This window comes from Myotis myotis, unplaced genomic scaffold (genome assembly GCF_014108235.1).
Source record: "Myotis myotis isolate mMyoMyo1 unplaced genomic scaffold, mMyoMyo1.p scaffold_m19_p_19, whole genome shotgun sequence".
NCBI classification, from domain to species: Eukaryota; Metazoa; Chordata; class Mammalia; order Chiroptera; family Vespertilionidae; genus Myotis; species Myotis myotis.
Genome location: NW_023416323.1, coordinates 30,137,976 through 30,157,242, shown reverse-complemented (window position 1 = coordinate 30,157,242; position 19,267 = coordinate 30,137,976). Strand labels below are relative to the sequence as shown.

Sequence of the window (19,267 nt, the reverse complement as noted above, 5' to 3'; positions counted from 1 at the left end):
GTGCTGAGTGTTGGAATACAGTGATAAGCAAGTTTTAACACCATCTTTGCCTTTGCATATTATAGAAAGTAGGAGGGGAGGTAAGCATGTAGCTAATAAGTAAACAATGATAAAGTGTAAGGAATTCTATGGAAGAAAGTTATTTAGAGCTAGAAGAGTTTTTAAAATAGGAAACTGATCTACTTTGGGAGGGTTGAGGGAGTTTTCCTGAGAAAGTAACTTTTGAATTTGAAGGATGTTAGGAGTTAACTGGGTAAAATTGGAGTGGGAATACAGGGAGAAACTGTTCTAGACAGAGGAAATGGAATGTGCAAAGGGCCTGTGGTGAGGGGATTATGATGAATATTAGAAAAGAACTAATATGGGTAGACAGCAGAGATAAGGATTGAGCACATTAAAGATAATGTTTTTGATCCTAAGAACAAGGGCACATCATTGATAAGTTTCAAACAAGGAATTAATTTTATTTTCTCACATGTATCATCTGTTGCATTTGTAAAGGACCCCCCCCCCCTTTTTTTTTTTGCAGCAAGGCAGGCAAGCATTTATTGGCCACAGCAAAAACAAACTCAGGATAGTGAAAACAAGGAAGGACTTAGCAGAGAAGAAGCAACAGGAGAGCCTAGTCTGGGCTGCATTGGCTCACTGGGAAGTCGGAGAAAAGGGGACCTTGGAGACAGGTTCGGGGGTAGCCTGAGCTGCCAGTGCCCGTTGCTTCTCTGGTTGCAAGTCTCATGGGGTCCGTTAGAGTTTAGGTGTGTGCCTGTGAGGGAAGAAGAGGGGGAAGGGAATGGTGCGGGTGTGCTCCCCAGAGGGAGAGCATGCTAAAAGATCCTTTTTTACTTTTTTTAAATTATTTTTAAAAAATTATTTTTATTGATTTCAGAGAGGAAGGGAAGAGAGAGAGATAGAAACATGAATGATGGATGAGAGAGGATCATTGATCGGCTGCCTCTGGCATGGCCCCTACTGGGGATCGAGCCCACAACCCCGGGCATGTGCCCTGACTGGGAATTGAACCATGACCTGGTTCATGGGTCAATGCTCAACTACTGAGCCACAGTGGCTGGGATTAATGTATCTCTTTGACAGAGGATCTAAAAGAAAAAAGAAACTAGTAAGGTATGAATGAAAGAAGCATGGCATTTTGAATTTAATTTCCAGTGCTTGCCTCTATGGCAGTTGATCTATTTTTTCTTAACTTTCTGCTTAAATCAGGATTCTGGGTGACCTTCACTTTCTATTTTGGGTATTGGTTTGTTGTTTTTTTGCTTTTTAAATTACTGTCCCTGGTTTTAAATACTTAATTATGTATGTATTTATTTATTTTTTGAGAGTGAGAGAGAGAAACATCGATGTGAGAGCCAGACATTGATTGGATGCCTCCTGCACTCCCCCTACCAGGGATCAAATCCACAACCCAGGCATGTGCCCTGACCAGGAATTGAACCGGCAACCTTTTGGTGCACAGGATGACACCCAACCAACTGAACCACACCAGCCAGTGTTAAGTGTGCCTTTAAAAGCACAACACATCCTGTTTGACCCTCATCAGAGCGCGCATGCCAAGGGTTCCGCAAGCCTGAGGGAGGGCGGTGAAGGATGAAGAAAAGACAAAGAGAATAAGCTGGGTCTAGGTCAGGGGTGGGCAAACTTTTTGACTCGAGGGCCACAGTGGGTTCTTAAACTGGACCGGAGGGCCGGAACAAAAGCATGGGTGGAGTGTTTGTGTGAACTAATATAAATTCAAAGTAAACATCATTACATAAAAGGGTATGGTTTTTTTTTGTTGTTGTTGTTTTTTTAGTTTTATTCATTTCAAACGCGGGCCGTAGTTTGCCCACGGCTGGTCTAGGTGGATCTTCCTGTGCCTGGCTGAGGCCACAGAGAGAGATCCAGACAGGCAAGCTGAGCCTTTATTTATTTTTTTTAAATATATTTTATTGATTTTTTACAGAGAAGAAGGGAGAGAGATAGAGAGTTAGAAACATTGATGAGAGAGAAACATCGATCAGCTGCCTCCTGCACACCTCCTACTGGGGATGTGCCCGCAACCCAGGTACATGCCCTTGACCGGAATCGAACCTGGGACCCTTCAGTCCGCAGGCCGACGCTCTATCCACTGAGCCAAACCGGTTTCGGCATGAGCCTTTATTTTATAGTCAGAGGTAAACAAGGTAGTGGTCACCATAGTTACAATGTTCTTGTGAGTTTCACTTGTTTTGGCAGCACTTGCTGCATGTCCCTCAGTCCATTAGCTACCCAGATAAGATTTAGGGAGCTAAGGTCAAGCCTAATTTTGCTAAGAGGGCTGTGCCCTCTAACCTGGGACTTGCTTGTGGCTTTGCCAACAGGTCAGTCCGAAGCTTAACCTTACAGCCGTTCCCTACGTGTGTGTGTTTTCCCATTTTAGAGACTGGAAATGAATAAGGGCTTATATTTGTGGAGTGCTTACTGTAACACAGCGTAAATATGAAGTGACTTGCTCAAGGCTGCAGGGCCAGCCAGTGTGCAGCAGTTTTACAGAGAGGAAGGGAGAGAGAGAGTTAGAAACATCGATGAGAGAGAAACATCGATCAGCTGCCTCCTGCACATCTCCTACTGGGGATATGCCCGCAACCCAGGTACATGCCCTTGACCGGAATCGAACCTGGGACCTTTCAGTCCGCAGGCCGACGCTCTATCCACTGAGCCAAACCAGTTTCGGCCGTAAAATTATTTTCGTTGCTACTTCATAACTGTAATGTTGCTACTGTTATGAATCGTAATGTAAATATCTGATATGCAGGATGTATTTTCATTGTTACAAATTGAATATAATTAAAGCACAGTGATTAATCACAAAAACAATATGTGTTTTCCGATGGTCTTAGGCAACCCCTGTGAAAGGGTCGTTTCACCCCCAAAAGAGTCGTGACCCACAGGTTGAGAACCGCTGCTCTAGGGATTTTTTTAAGGGAGGACCCGGCTGGCTCCCACCTGGCTCCCACTGGTAAGGAGGGAAGCTCTTTGCAAAGAGAGTTAAAACTGAATCCCCTGGAAAGAATTGCTTTCTCCTTAACAGCTGGTTACCAAAACACTTTTCAAGTGGAGGTTGTGGGGGAGAATCACATCTCATTTTGATTGCAAATCCAATGTTTACTATGGAAAATAAGCAAAATGGAGGTCACCACCCATAGAGGACCTTTGCCTTTTCAAGTGAACACTTTCAATAGATCTTTCAGGTCCATTTACCTAACCAAGACTTCGTTGAGGGTGTCTGATCGGAGTGAGTGGACCTGCGTCCATTGTGCACGCTCTCTAGCCCCCTTCCCTGGCAGTCCAGCTGCCCCTCCTACTTCGCTGGGTCCGAGAAGGGTTCCCAGGGTTCCGAGCCAAGGGCCTCAGCTGCCCTGCCTGCTCTGTCTGCAGGAAGATCCAGTTGCAGGGTGAGGAGAGCGTAGGTGGGGGCCCCCTGCCAATGGAGCCGCACTCTCCCAGGGCCATGCTGTGGCCCCGCAGCTGGTCATCTCTGTAAAGCCATCGCTGTGCTAGGGACCGTGGGGGAATCCCATCCACGGAGCGCTTCAGCTGCAGCACAGCGCTGGGCTCCTTGGCGCCCGGAAGACGGTGATTTTGTGGTGATGAATTATCACTTACACTTCATGGTGGTGGGTTGGCTTTTGGGAAGGAGAACCTGGCTTCTAGGAGGGCACTGGCGGGGCAGGTGGAGCTGCCTAAGCGACCTAGCTCCCCTCCGCTCACTGTCAATCAATTGGCCTCGAGCCCCTTGGCTGCCAGCGGGCCTTGCGGTGTTGCCCCACGGGCCTCTTCCCCCTGGCCCTGCTCGCCCATCAACAGCTTGTTTTGTTGTTAGTGTTTTGTTTTGTTTTTGTGTTTTTGCCAGGAAGATGGGTGGTTCTGGGGAGAGCTAGTAGTCTGCCTTCCTGGTGCCAGCGCTCGGGGCCATATGTAATCTATCTAATCTGTGCATCTGCCTTTCTCTTCTATAAGATAAACATAGTAATACTTCATAATTGCCAGGTGCATGGTACATAATTGCCAGGTGCATGGTATAAACTATACATGCCTGTTTTGTGACCTGTCTCCATCCCCGCCTTCAACAGAGTGATAGGTCTTCTTGTATGACATTTAAGGCTGTAGATTAGACATTTGAACAACTTGTTGCACACATAATTAAGGATTCTGTTGAAAGTCAAGTTGTTGAAGCTTTAAAAAAAATTTTTTAATACACCGTTCAAGCAACAGTCATGAACATCCTTGCAGTTCCAGTTTTGTGACATCTGGGATGATTTCTGGCACAATTCCTGGGTCAAAGGGCTTGTTTGAGGCTTAATTTTCAGAAAGGTTGTACCAGTTTGCACTCCCCCACCCCTAAAATATATAGCAGCACCGTTTCCCAAGTATTCCACATACTTGTTCTCTTCATTTGTGTTTCTTAATAAGTGAGCCTTTTTGTATATACTATATAGTCTTACTCAGGAAATCGGCAGAATCTTTTTCAAGGCAATTTTACATAATTTCCCCCTGCACCTTCTTATCCCTAACCGAGGGTAGTGATCGCTGCAAGGACAAGTGCTCGCGTCATGAGCTAGACACGTCCCTAAGCCAAGCGAGGTGGAGACTTCTTGGACAGTCTCCCCCCATCCCTCACAAGCTGCCCTTTGCCACAACACTTTCAAACGCTCTTCCCTTCCAGTCAGAATGCCCAAAGGTCAGTAGGGAAACTGGCCAAGGTTGATCACTCGAAGGACATTTGTCCCCAGAGAGATGGCTGGTTGTATTTTGCTTTTTTGTAAATAACAGGCAACTTTTACTTACCAAAAAGGTTTTGCACATTGGTATCTATTTTAGGAAATGGACTTCTCCAAAAGCAAACGAAAACAGGTTCCTCAGCCCTGGCTAGTTTGGCTCAGTGGATGGAGCATCGGCCTGTGGACTGAAGGGTCTCGGGTTCGATTCTGGTCAAGGGCACATGCTCGGATTGCGAGCTCGATCCCCAGGAGGGGATGTGCAGGAGGCAGCCGGTCAGTGATTCTCTCATCATTGTTTCTCTCTCTCTCTCTCTTTCTTTCTCGCTCTCGCTCTCCCTTCCTCTCTGAAATAAAAGAAAATAGGTTTCTCAGGTGACCCAAACTGAAAATCACTGTTTCCATGTTTCATTAATCAAGATATAAAATACAATTATAGGAAAATATTTTACATTAAAATCTTGGCTTTGTATGTTTTTTAGAAGAAAAATTTCTACCTGGGGGTGGCAATTACCAGTGATTTGTTTGTTTTTATTTCTCAAACCATTACACCATGCAATGTGTACAAAAATGGAATTGCAAACACATTTATGTTCAGAAAAGTTGCTATTTTTAGTGTATCAAAACACTTTGACATTTTTTCATATCATATTCCTTTATCTTGAAAATTCTGCAGTATATTAAAAACCTTATAAAAGACTTCTCACGTAGCCTGGCTGGTGTGGCTCCAGGGTTGAGTGTCAACCTATGAACCAGGAGGTCATGGTTTGATTCCCAGCCAGGGGAGACATGCCTGGGTTGCAGGCTCGATCCCCAGTGTGACGTGCAGGAGGCAGCCAATCAGTGATTCTTTCTCATCATTGATGTTTCTGTCTCTCCCTCTCCCTCATTCTCTCTAAAATTAATAAAAACATGTTTTTATTTTATATTTATTATTATTTTAAAATATATTTTTATTGATTTCAGAGAGGAAGGGAAAGGGGGAGAGAGATAGAAACATCAATGATGAAAGGGAATCATTGATTGGCTGCCTCCTACTGGGGATCAAGTCCACAACCAGGGTATGTGCCCTTGACTAGAATAGAACCTGGGACCCTTCAGTTCATAGGCTGGTTCTCTATCCACTGAGCCAAACTGGCTAGGGCTATAAACATTTTTTAAAAAAGACTTCTCACTGGGTGGGAACAGGCTGGAGGGGGTCATTTTTGAGGGCAGGACATACATAATACTTTGAACAATAAAGATTTAAAGAAATGAAAACAAAAGACTTCTCAGAGCAGTATAAGCAAATATTTTCAGTTTCACAATACATTATCATTTACTGGAGACTCTGCAATGACTTATCTATAATAATAAAAGCATAATGTGCTAATTAGACCAAACGACCTTCCAGACAACGCCAGGGCTGCAAGGGAAGCCCGTGTCCCGGATGCCAGAGGGAAGCCGGTGCCGGCAGCCAGGGGAAAGGAAGGCCTACTCTAGCACGGATTTCGTGCATCGGGCCTCTAGTTGGCAATAAGTGCCAATTATGAGTTATTCAGGAATTATAAAGTAGGCCCGATAACAAGCAGGGAGAGGAATACTACCTACAGCTCTCAGGTTCAACTTCAAATGAAAGGTTTCTCCTCTAGACCTGAATGCACTCTGCTATTTCAGAAAGGACACTCTCAGTCAGAGTTCCTGAGGAAAAGATGACACAGGGCTTGCTCTGGGCTAGACACAGTGCTCTGCGCTGTGTGAACATCATTCTGTTTAATCCTCCCAATAAGCTTATGAGGTAGGTGTTATCTCTTGTATCTTGCCAAGACATTCATTCAGTAAGAATGGATATTGGGGCTCTATAGTACCTCTATGTCATGACTGAGAAGATAAGCTCCTCACCTTCAAGGTGTTCCCTTGAGAGTTTGGAGGTGCCCCAAGCCATTCCAACCTAAGCAGGCCTGGAATGACTTCTCAGCCCAGTATCCATCAGTTCTTGTAAGTCTATTTAAACATATTTCTTGCCCTGGCCAGGTGGCTTAGTTAGTTAGAGCATTGTGCCGATACACTAAGGTTACAGATTCGATCCCCACTCGGGGCACATACAAGAATCAACCAATGGGTGCATGAGTGGGTGGAAGAACACATCATTGATCTTCCTCTCTCTGCCTTCCCCCCTCTCTCTAAAAATAAATTTAAAATAATAAGGAAATAAAAAGCTTTCTTTCTGCAATAGCTCTAGTACCCCAGGGACTTGACTCTTCTTGCCCAAGTTTTATAGGGGTGCCATTTCAGGATCTGAGGTCAGGCTTGGCAGGGGCGATCTTTACAGAGGAGCTTTGAGCACAGGCTAGGGACTCCTGGTTCCATTGGATGTCTTCCTATCCAGTGCAGATACCTAGAACTCTGGTTTTTATAATTTCTCTAGAAGCAGTCTCAGGTTATCAACTCCCTTCCCCAACAGTACAGTATTCGAGGAATTGTGTATTTAGGCTCAGTGCTGAAAGCTATCAATTTATATCTACCTTTTCATCAGGTTCATTGACTTTGTGATTCAGAATTCCTGTGGGAGAAACTGAATCTGAAGCGGTCAACTGACTTTGTTTACCGTACCAAATGTGGGTGGATAGTAGGTCTCTGTTTTCCAGTCTTAAGATGTGAACTGTTGCCCATGTGCTCATTAGCACCCACTAGCTGGCCCCAAGCAGAGTTTGACACAGGCCCATTCATGCCTTCAGGACTTGGCCAAGGTTTGTGGCCTTGTGGAACTAGACTGCAGTCAGGAACAGGAAATACATCTACTTACTTCACTTTACCGGCTGTTAGAAGGTGGAGTAGAAGGTGGATGAGTGATTACGAGACCTGGTTTCAGATCAATTTCATTTTGAAACCAATGATGCAAGCCACTGGTGCCAGGAAGCATCTGGGAGGAAGTAATGATTTTGCCCCACGGCTTACTGTTCACCGGTCTCTTTGTGACTCATGGCTCGCAGAGGAAACTGCTCATATTCCTACAGTTGTCTCAGCAAGCTTCCGTGGGCAGGTCAGCTTGTCCGTGAGATCTCTATCCTCTGCCTCCGCAATCAGCCCATAGCACCCCTAAGAAACAGTCCTCCAAATGCAGACTGAGCCAGATCCCTTTTATGCTCTTTGGCCCCATGTATCTCCTCCTCCCTTCAGTGCTTCATCCCTCAGGCAAAGCATTTAGCTATAGCTAAGCCCCTACCCACTTTGAGAGATGGTTTTTCTGTGCTGTAGGGGCAGGCCCAGACTTGGAGCCTGAAGCCCAGGTTAATTGTGAGTAGGCTAAAGGTAACTTTTATTAAAGGCTTGTTGGGCTAGACACAGTGCTCAGTGCTGTGTGAAACATTATCCCATTTAATCCTGATAAGCTTATGAGATACCTATGATAATTCCTATTTTCCAGAGGAGGACAGCTTCCGTGTGCTCATACAATATGGATTTGAACCCAAGCCTTTCAGTCTCCAGTTCCCATGTTCTTCATCACTTCCCTGCCTCTAGGATTTGAAATCTGGTCCTGCTGCTTCTTGGTTGTGGGCCTTGTATGCTTACCTGTCTGAAACGGCTTCTTGCGGCACTTCAACCCCAGGCAGCCTCTGGTTTCCTGAGTTGTCAGAAAGGGGAGGAGGTGTAATATCCACCTTGCAGGTTAGTTTTGGGGGATTTGGATAGGAAAACACTTAGCTGGGTGTCTCAGGCCTTTGAAGCTTGTTCCTGCCTGCCTGGCCCAGGCCCTTGGCTGTATTCTGCCTGCAGCTGAATGCGGGTTGGAGCTGGTGGGGCCAGGCCCTCTGATGCAACTGGAATATGCAGCCTGAGTGGGAGGCATGTACAGTTGGCATATATCACTCTTGGCTTCTTGATCGATGGACAGCCCAGATACTGTGCAATGAATATTTGGAACCATAAGAATAATGGAAATGTGCTGGCAAGCAGTAGTGAAGCGTGTTCATGTTCCTGGGGGGCAGATCTTGCAGATAGCAGAAAGGGTTTCTGGTTCCTGGCAGCTTTTAGAGTTTGGAGGATTCAGGCTTCTGAGTAATAAGGGGAGTCACTCCATTAGCCTCCTGCTGGGAAGCCTGCTGGGGAGGATTGAAGGGCTCATTGAGTCTCTCATGAAGGAAAATCGCTGATAGACTGATCTGACCAGCCCTCTGCTCGCTGAAGACCCTCCCTTAGGAAGATGACTGTTTTAAGAATGGAAAAAGTGACTTAATTTTTTACCAGTGTTTGAATAGCTAATGCGTTTGCGTGCGTCAGCGTTCAGAAGGGTATACACTAAAAAGTCTCATCCCTATTCCCTCGCTGTGTCTCTCCACCTGTAAGCCCAGTTTTTTGAGTCACCTTCTAGAGGTGTTTCTCAAATACAATTTAAAAATACAAATGTTAGCATTTTGTAGAGACTGCATTGTTCTATATCTTTTTTCTTTTTTAATTAACAATATGTCTTAGAGACCTTTCCATATCAAGACACAGGAGCGTCCTCATCTTTTATAGTTTTTATGGCTACATCATGTTCTTTTTTTTTTTTTTTTTTTTTTTTTTTTTTTTTCATCATGTTCTTTTGTATAAATGGTAGCATCACCCAAAGTTAACCTTTTGTTGATGGACATTTCTGTTTTCTGGACTTTTGCTATTATAATGAATGCTTTGTTGGTTGGTTTGCTAGAAAGCTGAGGAAAGGTTATGGTGTCCTTATAAGAGGAGGAAATTTGGGCACTGGCAGTCACAGAGGGAAGACTATGTAAAGACACAGGGAGGAGACAGCCATTTATAAGCCGAGGAGAGAGAAAGGCCTCAAAAGAAACCAACCCTGTGACACACCTTCATCTCAGACTTCTGGCCTCCAGAATTATGAGAAAACAAAATTTTGTTGTTTAAGCCCCTAAGTCCATACTGGATTAGGACCCACCCTATTGTTACAGAAAAACCGGACCAGAACCAAACAGCGCTCTGAGAGTTTGGAGTTACACTTTATTCACCGCGGCAGGCTCAGGGAAATGAATCCAAATCTAAGCAAAGCTACAAGCAGAACTTCCCTTTTTATAGAAGAGCCAGCCCTTTGTGTGCTTGCTGGCGGCAGCCTTGAAAACTATACAGTTCTATCCAATCAAAAAATGCACCTGGCATGACATTGGATGTATCTAGTCTCTGGCCTACAAGGTCAGATAGCTAAGTTTATCTCCTCCACTATTTAAGCAGGCTAGAAAGCAAAGTTACTTTTTCAGAATAAGAGGCCATCCAAAGAATAGCAGAGAATTCCAAACAGTAGTTTTACAGAATAGGGGTTTTCCTTCACACTATGACCTCATTTTAACGCATCACCTCTTTAAAGGCCCTATCTCCAAAAACAGTCACATCCCGAAATACTGGGGGTTAGGACCTCAACATACGAGTTTTAGTGGAGACATGATTCCTGTTAAGAGAGTCATGTTAAGAGAATACTTAAACATACATTTCTAATCCTCACATGCAGAGAGAGGAACATTAATCTGCATATGCCCCAACCGGGAACCAAACCTGCAACCCAGGTATGTGCCTGACCTGGAATAAAACCAGCAACTTTTTGATACTCGACCAACTGAGTCACTCCACTGGCAAGAAAGTAAATGTCTGATAACCCTAATCATTGGGAAGGTGGACTTCCTTCCAGTCTTTTTTTTTTTTTCTGTGACTAATTACATATACTGTATGTACAGTTCTACATTCTGCTTACTTTTTTTACTTCATAGTATAAGTCCTTCCCTAGATAACTTAAGCACTACTATAAATATCATTTTGCGTAGTTGATCAATAATGCATGGAGCTAGTACCCCATAGGTTATTTAACTCTTTTATTTTGTTGTTAATCCTTACCCGAGGATATTTTTTCCATTGATTTTTAGGGAGAATGAAAGAGGGAAAGGTAGAGAGAAACACATCAATTGGTTGCCTCCTGCATAGGTTGCCGCCTGCGACCAAGGTACAGAAATTCCATTCACCAGAATTGAACCTGGGACCCTTTGGTCCGCAGGCCGACATTGTATCTACTGAGCCAAACCGGCTAGGGGCTAACTCTTTTAAAATTTATTTATTTATTTATTTAGAGAGATATTTGTTGTTCTACTTACTTATGCATTCATTGGTTGCTTCTTGAGTAGGGATCAAACCTGCAACCTTGGATGATAATCTTACCAACTGAGCTACCTGGCCAGGGCTAGATTATTTAACTCTTGCCCTATATTAAAGATGATGCAGTCTTTGCCACATGTCATTCCTGGTCCTTTTAGCCCTAAAGCAGAGCAAAAGATAACTCAGAAGATGAGACTACAAAGCTGTGTGTTGTAGGTAAAGGGCAGGTTCTCCCTGGGGATCTTGTGCCCCTGAGGCCCTCTGGAGCGGAATCAGGCCTGGTCTCTCTTTCCCTTCCTCCCACTGGCCAGGCATGTCACAACCCATGACTCCTCAGTGGGAATGTCGTCAAGGAGGCAGGGCTGGTTTCTAAGCAATCTTCTCTTTCACGTGGGCACATTCCAGCCTTCCCACAACGGATCCTGCCTCTGTGTGTGAGAGCTTGTGGGCTCTAGGGAGCTGGCACTGGGCTCTGGGGAGCTGAAGGCAGCTCTGTATGCTTTTAAGTCCCCCTTCACTCCCTTCTATCACTAACCCCTCTCCCCAAATTATGACCAGTATGTTAATAACTTCCTTCACCTAGGTTGGTTTGGCCTGTTTTTGAACTTCATGTTAATGGGATCCTGCATATATTCTCTGTTCAAGCTGGCTTCTATTAGGGAACCATATGTTTGTAAGGTTCATCCAGAATGTCCTTGTAGTTGATTCATTTCATTATGTGAATATACCATGATGTTTCTAGCCATTCTACCTTGATGGACATTTGGGCTGTTTCCAGTTTTTAGCTATTATAAACAGTGCTGCTGTGAACATTTTAATGCATGTCTTTTGGTCAATGTATTTTTGTTGAATCTCTATCTCAGAGTGAATTGCTGGGTCTTGGGGAATGTGTATATTTAGCTTCAGTAAATACTGACCAACAGTTTCCCAAAATGACTGTCCCATTTTACACTCTCATGTCGGACTTCCACTTTTCTATTGAGCTAAAATATGCATAAAAATTGACCATTTAAAAAACCATTCTAAAGTAAACAATTTAGTGATATTAAGTACATTCACAATGTTGTGCAACCATCACCGTTTTCCATCTCCAGAACTTTTTCATCTTCTGAAACAGAAACTCTATATCCATTAAACAGTAAATCCCCAGCCCCTGGTGACCTCTGTTCTACTTTCTCTATTAATCTATCCTAAGCACCTCATGTAAGCAGAACCGTACAGTATTTGTCCTTTTGTGACTGGCTTATTTTACTTAGCATAGTGTTTTCAAGGTTTGTTCATATTGTAGTGTGTATCAGAACTTTATTCCTTTTAAAGGCTGAATAATATTCCATTGTATGTATAAACCACATTTTGTCTATTCATCTCTTGATGGACAGTTGGATTGTTTCTATCTTTTTGCTATTATGAATAATTTTGCTATGAAAATTTGTATATGAATATCTGTTTGAATTTCCACAATTCTTTTGGGTATGCACCTAGAAGTTGAAATTGCTGGATCATGCGGTAATTCTATGTTTAGAATTCCTTTTGAGGAAGCACTGTTTCACATTCCCAATGCATGTCGGTTCCAATTTATTTACATCTTGTCAGCACTTAGTATCTTCCATTTGAGGGGTGGGGGTATTACACATTCGTAAAAGTGTGTTGATTTTTAGAGAGAGGGGAAAGGGGGGGAGAGAGAGAAACAGACAGACAGACAGACATAGATTTGTTGTTCCACTTATTTATGCATTTATTGGTTGATTCTTCATATGTGCTCTGACCAGAGATCAAACCAAAACTACAACCTTAGGGAATTGGACGATGCTTGAACCAACTGGCCTACCCTGCCTCCTGTCTGTCCCCTACTGGGGATGAGGTCCCAAACTCAGGCATGTGCAAAGGACTACAGCTCTACCAACTAAGCCACACCGGCCAGGGCCCACGTGGGTTTTTTTTGTTTTTTTTTAAATAGCCATCCTAGTGGGTGTGAAGAGGTACCTCATGATTTTGGTTTGCTCTTTCCTAATGACTAATGATATTGAGTATCTTTCATATGCTTATTGGCCCTCCCTTGTATATTGTCTTTGGAGAAATGTCCTTTCAAGTTTTTTGCCTGCCCCCAAAACAACTTGGGTTGTTTTTGTTGAGTTTTAAGGAGTTCTTTGTATTTTCTGGATATTAATCCTTTGGAATTTGACTTTTTTATATTAAATTCTTTGAATACTTTGTCATGTTCACATTACTTTTGTACTTTACCAAAAAACCTCATCTGTTACCCTTTCTTATACTAAAGAAGGATTTAAAAGAAAAACAGTCACCATCATCATCAACTGAGCCTCAAGGACAATTCTTCAAAAAAGGACAGTTGGAAGGCCTCACCCTGACATTTCCATGGCACAGACTGACCCGTGGTCTTGGCTGTGCTACAGCTGAGTAAAACGATGAGCGCTGGGGTCTGGGCCAGAGCCAGGTGCTGATGGACCCACGTGTGGCCTCTGGCAGGTTCCCTGATTTGGCCACAGGAATAGCGTGTAAGAACATTGGTTGTGAGTTTTATATAGCGTATGCTTTAGGGTCAGGCTGACCTGGCTTCTGAACCTCAGTTTTCTTATCTTTGAAAAGAGGCTAACTAACACCTACCTTGGTGGGATAGATGTAAGAATAAAATGGGCCCAGTCTCTGGGTTGGTGAATGATAGTTATTAACTCACAATGTTACTTAAAGAGTGGCCAAGCAGGAGGGATCCAAAAGGAGCGTGACAAGCTGAGGTTGTCTAGAGCAGCAGTCGCCAACCAGTGGTCCGAAATGTTGGCGACCACTGGTTTAAGGAAACCTTTGGAGCAGCGGTCGCCAGCCGGTGGTCCGTGGACCACTGGTGGTCCGTGAGGTCCGAAAGGTTGGCGATTGCTGGTTTAGAGCAAGCTGTGTGAGTGATGATGTAGCAGGATGCATAGTGCATGAAAATCTTCTGCCTCCAGCTGTGACCTTGCCCCCCTCCCCATTTCCTACTTCTCATGAGGCCACTGGGAACCAATATCACTCAATGTCTGTGATCTTGGTTTTCTGGCCTCGTGAATGAAGAAAGGGGTTTGGCTTACAAAGTGGCCCTCCCTTTAGAGACCAAACTTGGAAGCCCCATCTGAAACTCGTATTTGGTCACAATGCTGCTCAGAGGAGGTAAGCCAAGCCTCCTCCTGTAGTAGAACACTCCTTGATCCAATCAGGGGGCTGTTGTCTGCTATAGTTTCTCTGGGGTAGCTTCCAGAAGCCCCTCCTTCCTAATACTCCCTTTCTCTCTTCTCCCCAGTTTTCATGGGCTGCCCCGGGCAAGAGTCGGCCCTGCTTAGCACTGATCACGATTTCACTGCACTGAACGACACAACAGTCCAGGTAAAACACTGTGTCCACCCGTGTGTGTATGTGGGGAGTGGGTGAGGTGTTCTTTGTGCATGCCCAGATTGCTGCTGTGAGCCACCTTATCGCTTCAGAGGAGGTGGTGTTAGCCCTCAGTTACCAGTTACCACGGTGTAGTGCTTGCAGCTGCCCAGGAGGGGCGGCAGAGAGCTGCCTTGTGAGTAATGGTCCAATGCTCTTGTAACCTTGGATTCTTTCTCTCACCTCTTTTCTTTCCCGTATCATCTGGGTAAACCCTGAGGGAAGGCAGTTCCCACACAGAACTGCCAATCCCATGAGCCCCTGGGAAGATGGACATGAGGCACTTGGTCACATATTGCTTCTTTTAATTTAGTTTTTTGAATAGCTAATATACTAGTATACATGGTTCAAAAATAAAAAATACGTATATTTAAAATTATGCCATGAATTACCTCCCCTTTTTTCTCTCCATCTGCCTAATGCCCTCTCCACCCCTTTCCCACAGATAATCACCATTATTAATTTCTTTTGTGTTCCCCAGACTTTGTCTATAAATAAGCCAATATGAAGATATGGTCTTATTTTCCTACCTTTTTACACAAAAGATGGAACAGTGCCTGGCATCTGTTAAGCACTATGTGTTTGTTAAATAAAATGCTAAACCGTTCTGTACCTTGTTCTTTGCACTCAACAGTACACATCAAAGGTCTTTCCATGTCAGCACATAGAGAGCTTCCTTACTCCTCATTTTTAGAGCTGCGTAGTACTCCACTAGATGTATGTACTCTAGAATTTTCCATTGGTCCTCTGGACCTTAGATTATTCCAATTTTTCTTTTGCCTTAGACCCATCCAGGTCTGCCTCCTGACCCTTAACTCCTGTAGGTGAGGATGGTGGGTGTGTTCCAGCTGTTTGCATATCTCGGTTAAGGGGTCTTCTCTCCTTACAGGAAAGTAAGGCTCTGAGGACCTCTCCATCCAGACGTGTCTTACGAAGACGCAAGAGAGAATGGGTGTTCCCGCCACTGTCTGTCCCTGAGAATGGCAAGGGTCCCTTCCCTCAGAGGCTGAATCAGGTATGACTGTGCTTCTCCCTGGGCGTCATTGGTGGCTGCAGGGACCCTCTCCTAAAGGCCTGAATAGAGGTTTCTTGGTACTGAGCACTGGGGCCCACCAAGAAAAGCCTCTCTCGTGGCACCAGTTTCTGATAAGGCAGCACCTCCTCACCCATGAGATATTTGTCACTTGGTCAGCTGCCATTTTTCATTTTGCTTCCAGCTCAAATCTAGCAAGGACAGAGGCACCAAGATTTTCTACAGCATCACAGGGCCTGGGGCAGACAGCCCCCCTGAGGGTGTCTTCACCATAGAGAAGGAAACGGGCTGGTTGTTGTTGAATAAGCCGCTGGACCGGGAGAAGATTGCCAAGTATGAGGCAAGTAACCTTTAGCATCCAATGAGAAGCAGGGCCCGGGGGCCTGGTGGGAAGGGAGGCGCCAAGCTGACCCCAGACCTGTACACCCGCAGCTCTTTGGCCACGCTGTGTCAGAGAACGGCGCTTCCGTGGAAGAGCCCATGAACATCTCCATCATCGTGACAGACCAGAATGACCACAAGCCCAAGTTCACCCAGGATGCCTTCAAAGGGAGTGTCTTGGAGGGGGCACTGCCCGGTAAGAGGATTGGGGGAGGGGATAGCTATCGAGGTCTGTGGCCTTGGGTCGACTTATGGTACCATCTGGAGATCAGCCCAGACCCTTAAGGCTAGAAGGACCCCCTACCTCTGACTTCCTTGGCTGTGCAACAGATCACCTGGGATCTTCTTTAAAATCCAGGTGCTCCTACTCCATCCCAAGATCCCTGAGTAAGAGTGATCCTGGACTCAAGCTCTGGAATCTGTATATATGAAAATTTCCCAGAAGCCTCAGATGATCAGCCAGGTTTAGGAACCACTAGCTTTGGAGCTACAAAGACTAGATTTGAATCTTGATTTCGCCTCTTTACCTGCTGTGACCCTGGGCAAGTTCTTGACCTCTGAGCCTCAATCCTCACATCTAAAAATGGCAATAATGTCAACCTTAAAGGATTCTGAAGATTAGAGATAATACACCTCACTTATGTAATACGAAGCACTTACCAGGGGCTCTGCAGTGAATGGCAGCTGCAGAAAAGCAGTAGAGGCTAGGACAGTGATGGCGAACCTATGACACGCGTGTCAGAGGTGACACGCGAACTCATTTTTTTGGTTGATTTTTCTTTGTTAAATGGCATTTAAATATATAAAATAAATATCAAAAATATAAATCTTTGTTTTACTGTGGTCGCAAATATCAAAAAATTTCTATATGTGACACGGCACCAGAGTTAAGTTAGGGTTTTTCAAAATGCTGACACGCCAAGCTCAAAAGGTTCGCCATCACTGGGCTAGGAGGTTCTGGAACATGGTTTATGCTGAGCGAACAATCAATTCCCAGGGCTGGAGAAGAGGGTCGGGGAGGCCAGCAGCAAACCAGGAAAATAGGTACATAGTAATGCTCTCAAAGATGGGGTCTTGCTGGGAAGGGGGTCCTCTTCTTTCCTCTCCGAATTGTAGACAATACATACAGAGAAGTATAAATTGGTTAGACTGCCAATAACAGAAATTCTCAAAAGAAACACGAAAGATATAATTTTGAAAGGCATTGGGGGTCAGAGGAGTTTAGCTAAAGGAGCTAAGTTCTAAGATCTTAAGTCTAAAGTCTAAGTACCTTAAACAAGATGGAAGATCCCCCTTTCCCCCCCTTAATATTTAGGAATCCTACAAGTAGTCAGTTCAGTCTGGAATGGTTATTGTCCAGTGTTGGAGACCTAGACTCCATCTCTCTCCTTGCTCTGCTATTTTGGCGTGGTTCCCAAGGTAGTCTCATGGTTGCTGCTGGAGCTCCAGCCATTCCACCTGGGACAAGGGGAAGGGTGGGAAGAATAAACCCATACTTAGAAAAACACGTCCCCCAAAGTTGTAAATGCCATTTGTCAGAATTTAGAGTTGTGGTCACAGCTAGCTGAGGAAGGGATGGGAAATAGTCTTTGTTCCAGGTAAGCCTGTGCCCAGCCTCAAGTGATTGTGGAGGATTATGTCTCTAAGAAAGAAGGGAGGGAGGAGAAAGGGAGAATGGAAAATGGGCACCAATTAGCAATCTCTGTCACCAAGAGGAATATGGGTCTAAGCCGCTGAGCAGGAAGGGGGCTCACTCGTCCTTTCTCCCCTCCAGGTACATCTGTGATGCAGGTGACAGCCACAGATGAGGACGATGCCATCAACACCTACAATGGGGTGGTTGCTTACGCCATTCACAGCCAAGAGCCAAAGGACCCTCCTAACATGTTCACCATCCACCGGAGCACAGGCACCATCAGCGTCATCTCCAGTGGCCTGGACCGGGAGGTGAGTGGCCCTTAGGAAAAGTGCTGCCTACCCAGGTTTGTCCAGGCCAGGGCTGACACTCAGAGCAGAAGCCTCTGGCCCTGTCCCAAAGCCCACGGTGGAGCAGTGGGGACCCACGTCAGCTGGCAGTGGTTGCTGCTCCGTTCCTATGCTGGCGTCGCTCAGCTCATTGGGCCAATGGCATGCCGCCAAACCATCTTGTTGAGGCTGAGGAGGCAGCTATAAAATGCAGACATTTGATATTTTCTGTAGGTTTTCTCATTTCCTCTCGGAACGGCTCACTTAGCATGCACATGGCCCAGATTTGTCCCCCGTGGACCACAAAGTAGAATTAGCTCCTTGGATACTGGAGTTGCCTCCTGTTTCCTAATTAATTCCTTTGACCACATCCCTGCTCAGAGCTCTCATTCTGCATCTGCCCAGGGTCAGGGGGCAGTGCCCAGGCTTCAGCCCCCGACAGGCCCAGGGATGCTGTTTGTATGGGCAGTTTCCCTCCCCTTCCACCCTTTGCTTCTGTTCTTTCGGGAGGTGGGTTGAGGAGTCAAGAGAACACTGTGAGAGGGAGAAACATTCTGCCGCCCTCCGCATTCTCCCAAGGCTGCACTTGCCGGGGATCTTGTCCCAGCATTAAGAAGGGTTCGGGAATCTGGAGAAGGGGCTGTGTGTAGATGACATAGGAGTCCAGAGACTAATAAAGAGTCCGGAGACAAGATAAATTTTGAAAGGCATTGGGGGTCAGAGGAGCTTAGCTAAAGGAGCTAAGTTCTAAGATCTTAAGTCTAAGGTCTTAGGTTCTCTCCGTCCCCAGGACCCCATGCTTTTTATTAACACAATACACTTCAAAGGGTCAGGGTTTGGTACAGAGTCCATTGTCAGAATGGGGGAATTAGCCTACGGCTGTACAGGTGTTTGGCCAGTAGGGGGCAATAACATGTAGATTAAGATTCCCTTTAACTGTCTGGCAGCCACAATCAGTTTCCTATTCAGGTTTGGGAAAATGCCTTTAGCCATTTCCAACAGGTGACTTAACATGTGTGACTCAACCCTGTTGAGTCCCCAAGTCTCATCAACCTTTTGATGAAACTCTTGAAATTATGACATGCTGGAATTGGTCCCTGGCATGCACTCTGAGTGGCCTCCACTCTCCTCTCCTCCCCAGAAAGTCCCTGAGTACACACTGACCGTCCAGGCTACCGACCTGGACGGGGAAGGCTCCACCACCACGGCAGTGGCCATCGTGGAAGTCCTCGACACCAATGACAACGCTCCCGTGTTTGATCCCCAAAAGGTAACGCCCCTTCCTTCCTTCCCTCTTCCTGAATCAGCAATGAAGGACGAGGGGTTTCCTTGAAACTCCAGAACCAGCTTACGTTGCTTCAATTCCAGCCCCACCACCGACGAGCAGTGTGACCTCAGGCAAACTCCCTAACCTCTCTGTGCTGCATTTCCTCATCTGAGAAACGGGGATCATGATAACACCTGCTGCATTGTTCTGAGTTTTAAATGAAATCATCTGTGTAACACAACCCCTGGTGTATAAGTCCATATGAAAATCTCCGATGATAAAAAAAACTTCCGATTTACCCGCCCACCCAGTGAATGCGTGTACATTCCATTGACAGAA

General features: G+C 45.2%; 1 protein-coding gene across 2 annotated transcripts in view; it reads left to right on the top strand.

Annotated features, from left to right (window-relative positions):
- Nucleotides 1–19,267, top strand: part of CDH3 (cadherin 3) — a 43,492-nt gene that overhangs the window by 10,763 nt on the left and 13,462 nt on the right. Inside the window, exons 1-7 of one of the 2 annotated variants that reach the window (XM_036346736.1) lie at nucleotides 13,193–13,378; nucleotides 14,155–14,237; nucleotides 15,172–15,297; nucleotides 15,500–15,655; nucleotides 15,748–15,892; nucleotides 17,471–17,643; nucleotides 18,803–18,931. In XM_036346736.1, the coding sequence (XP_036202629.1) occupies nucleotides 13,324–13,378; nucleotides 14,155–14,237; nucleotides 15,172–15,297; nucleotides 15,500–15,655; nucleotides 15,748–15,892; nucleotides 17,471–17,643; nucleotides 18,803–18,931 (867 nt within the window). In that variant the 5' untranslated portion in view covers nucleotides 13,193–13,323. Of the gene's footprint in view, nucleotides 1–13,192; nucleotides 13,379–14,154; nucleotides 14,238–15,171; nucleotides 15,298–15,499; nucleotides 15,656–15,747; nucleotides 15,893–17,470; nucleotides 17,644–18,802; nucleotides 18,932–19,267 lie in introns of those variants that run through there. The other variant, XM_036346735.1, reaches the window with a different exon arrangement.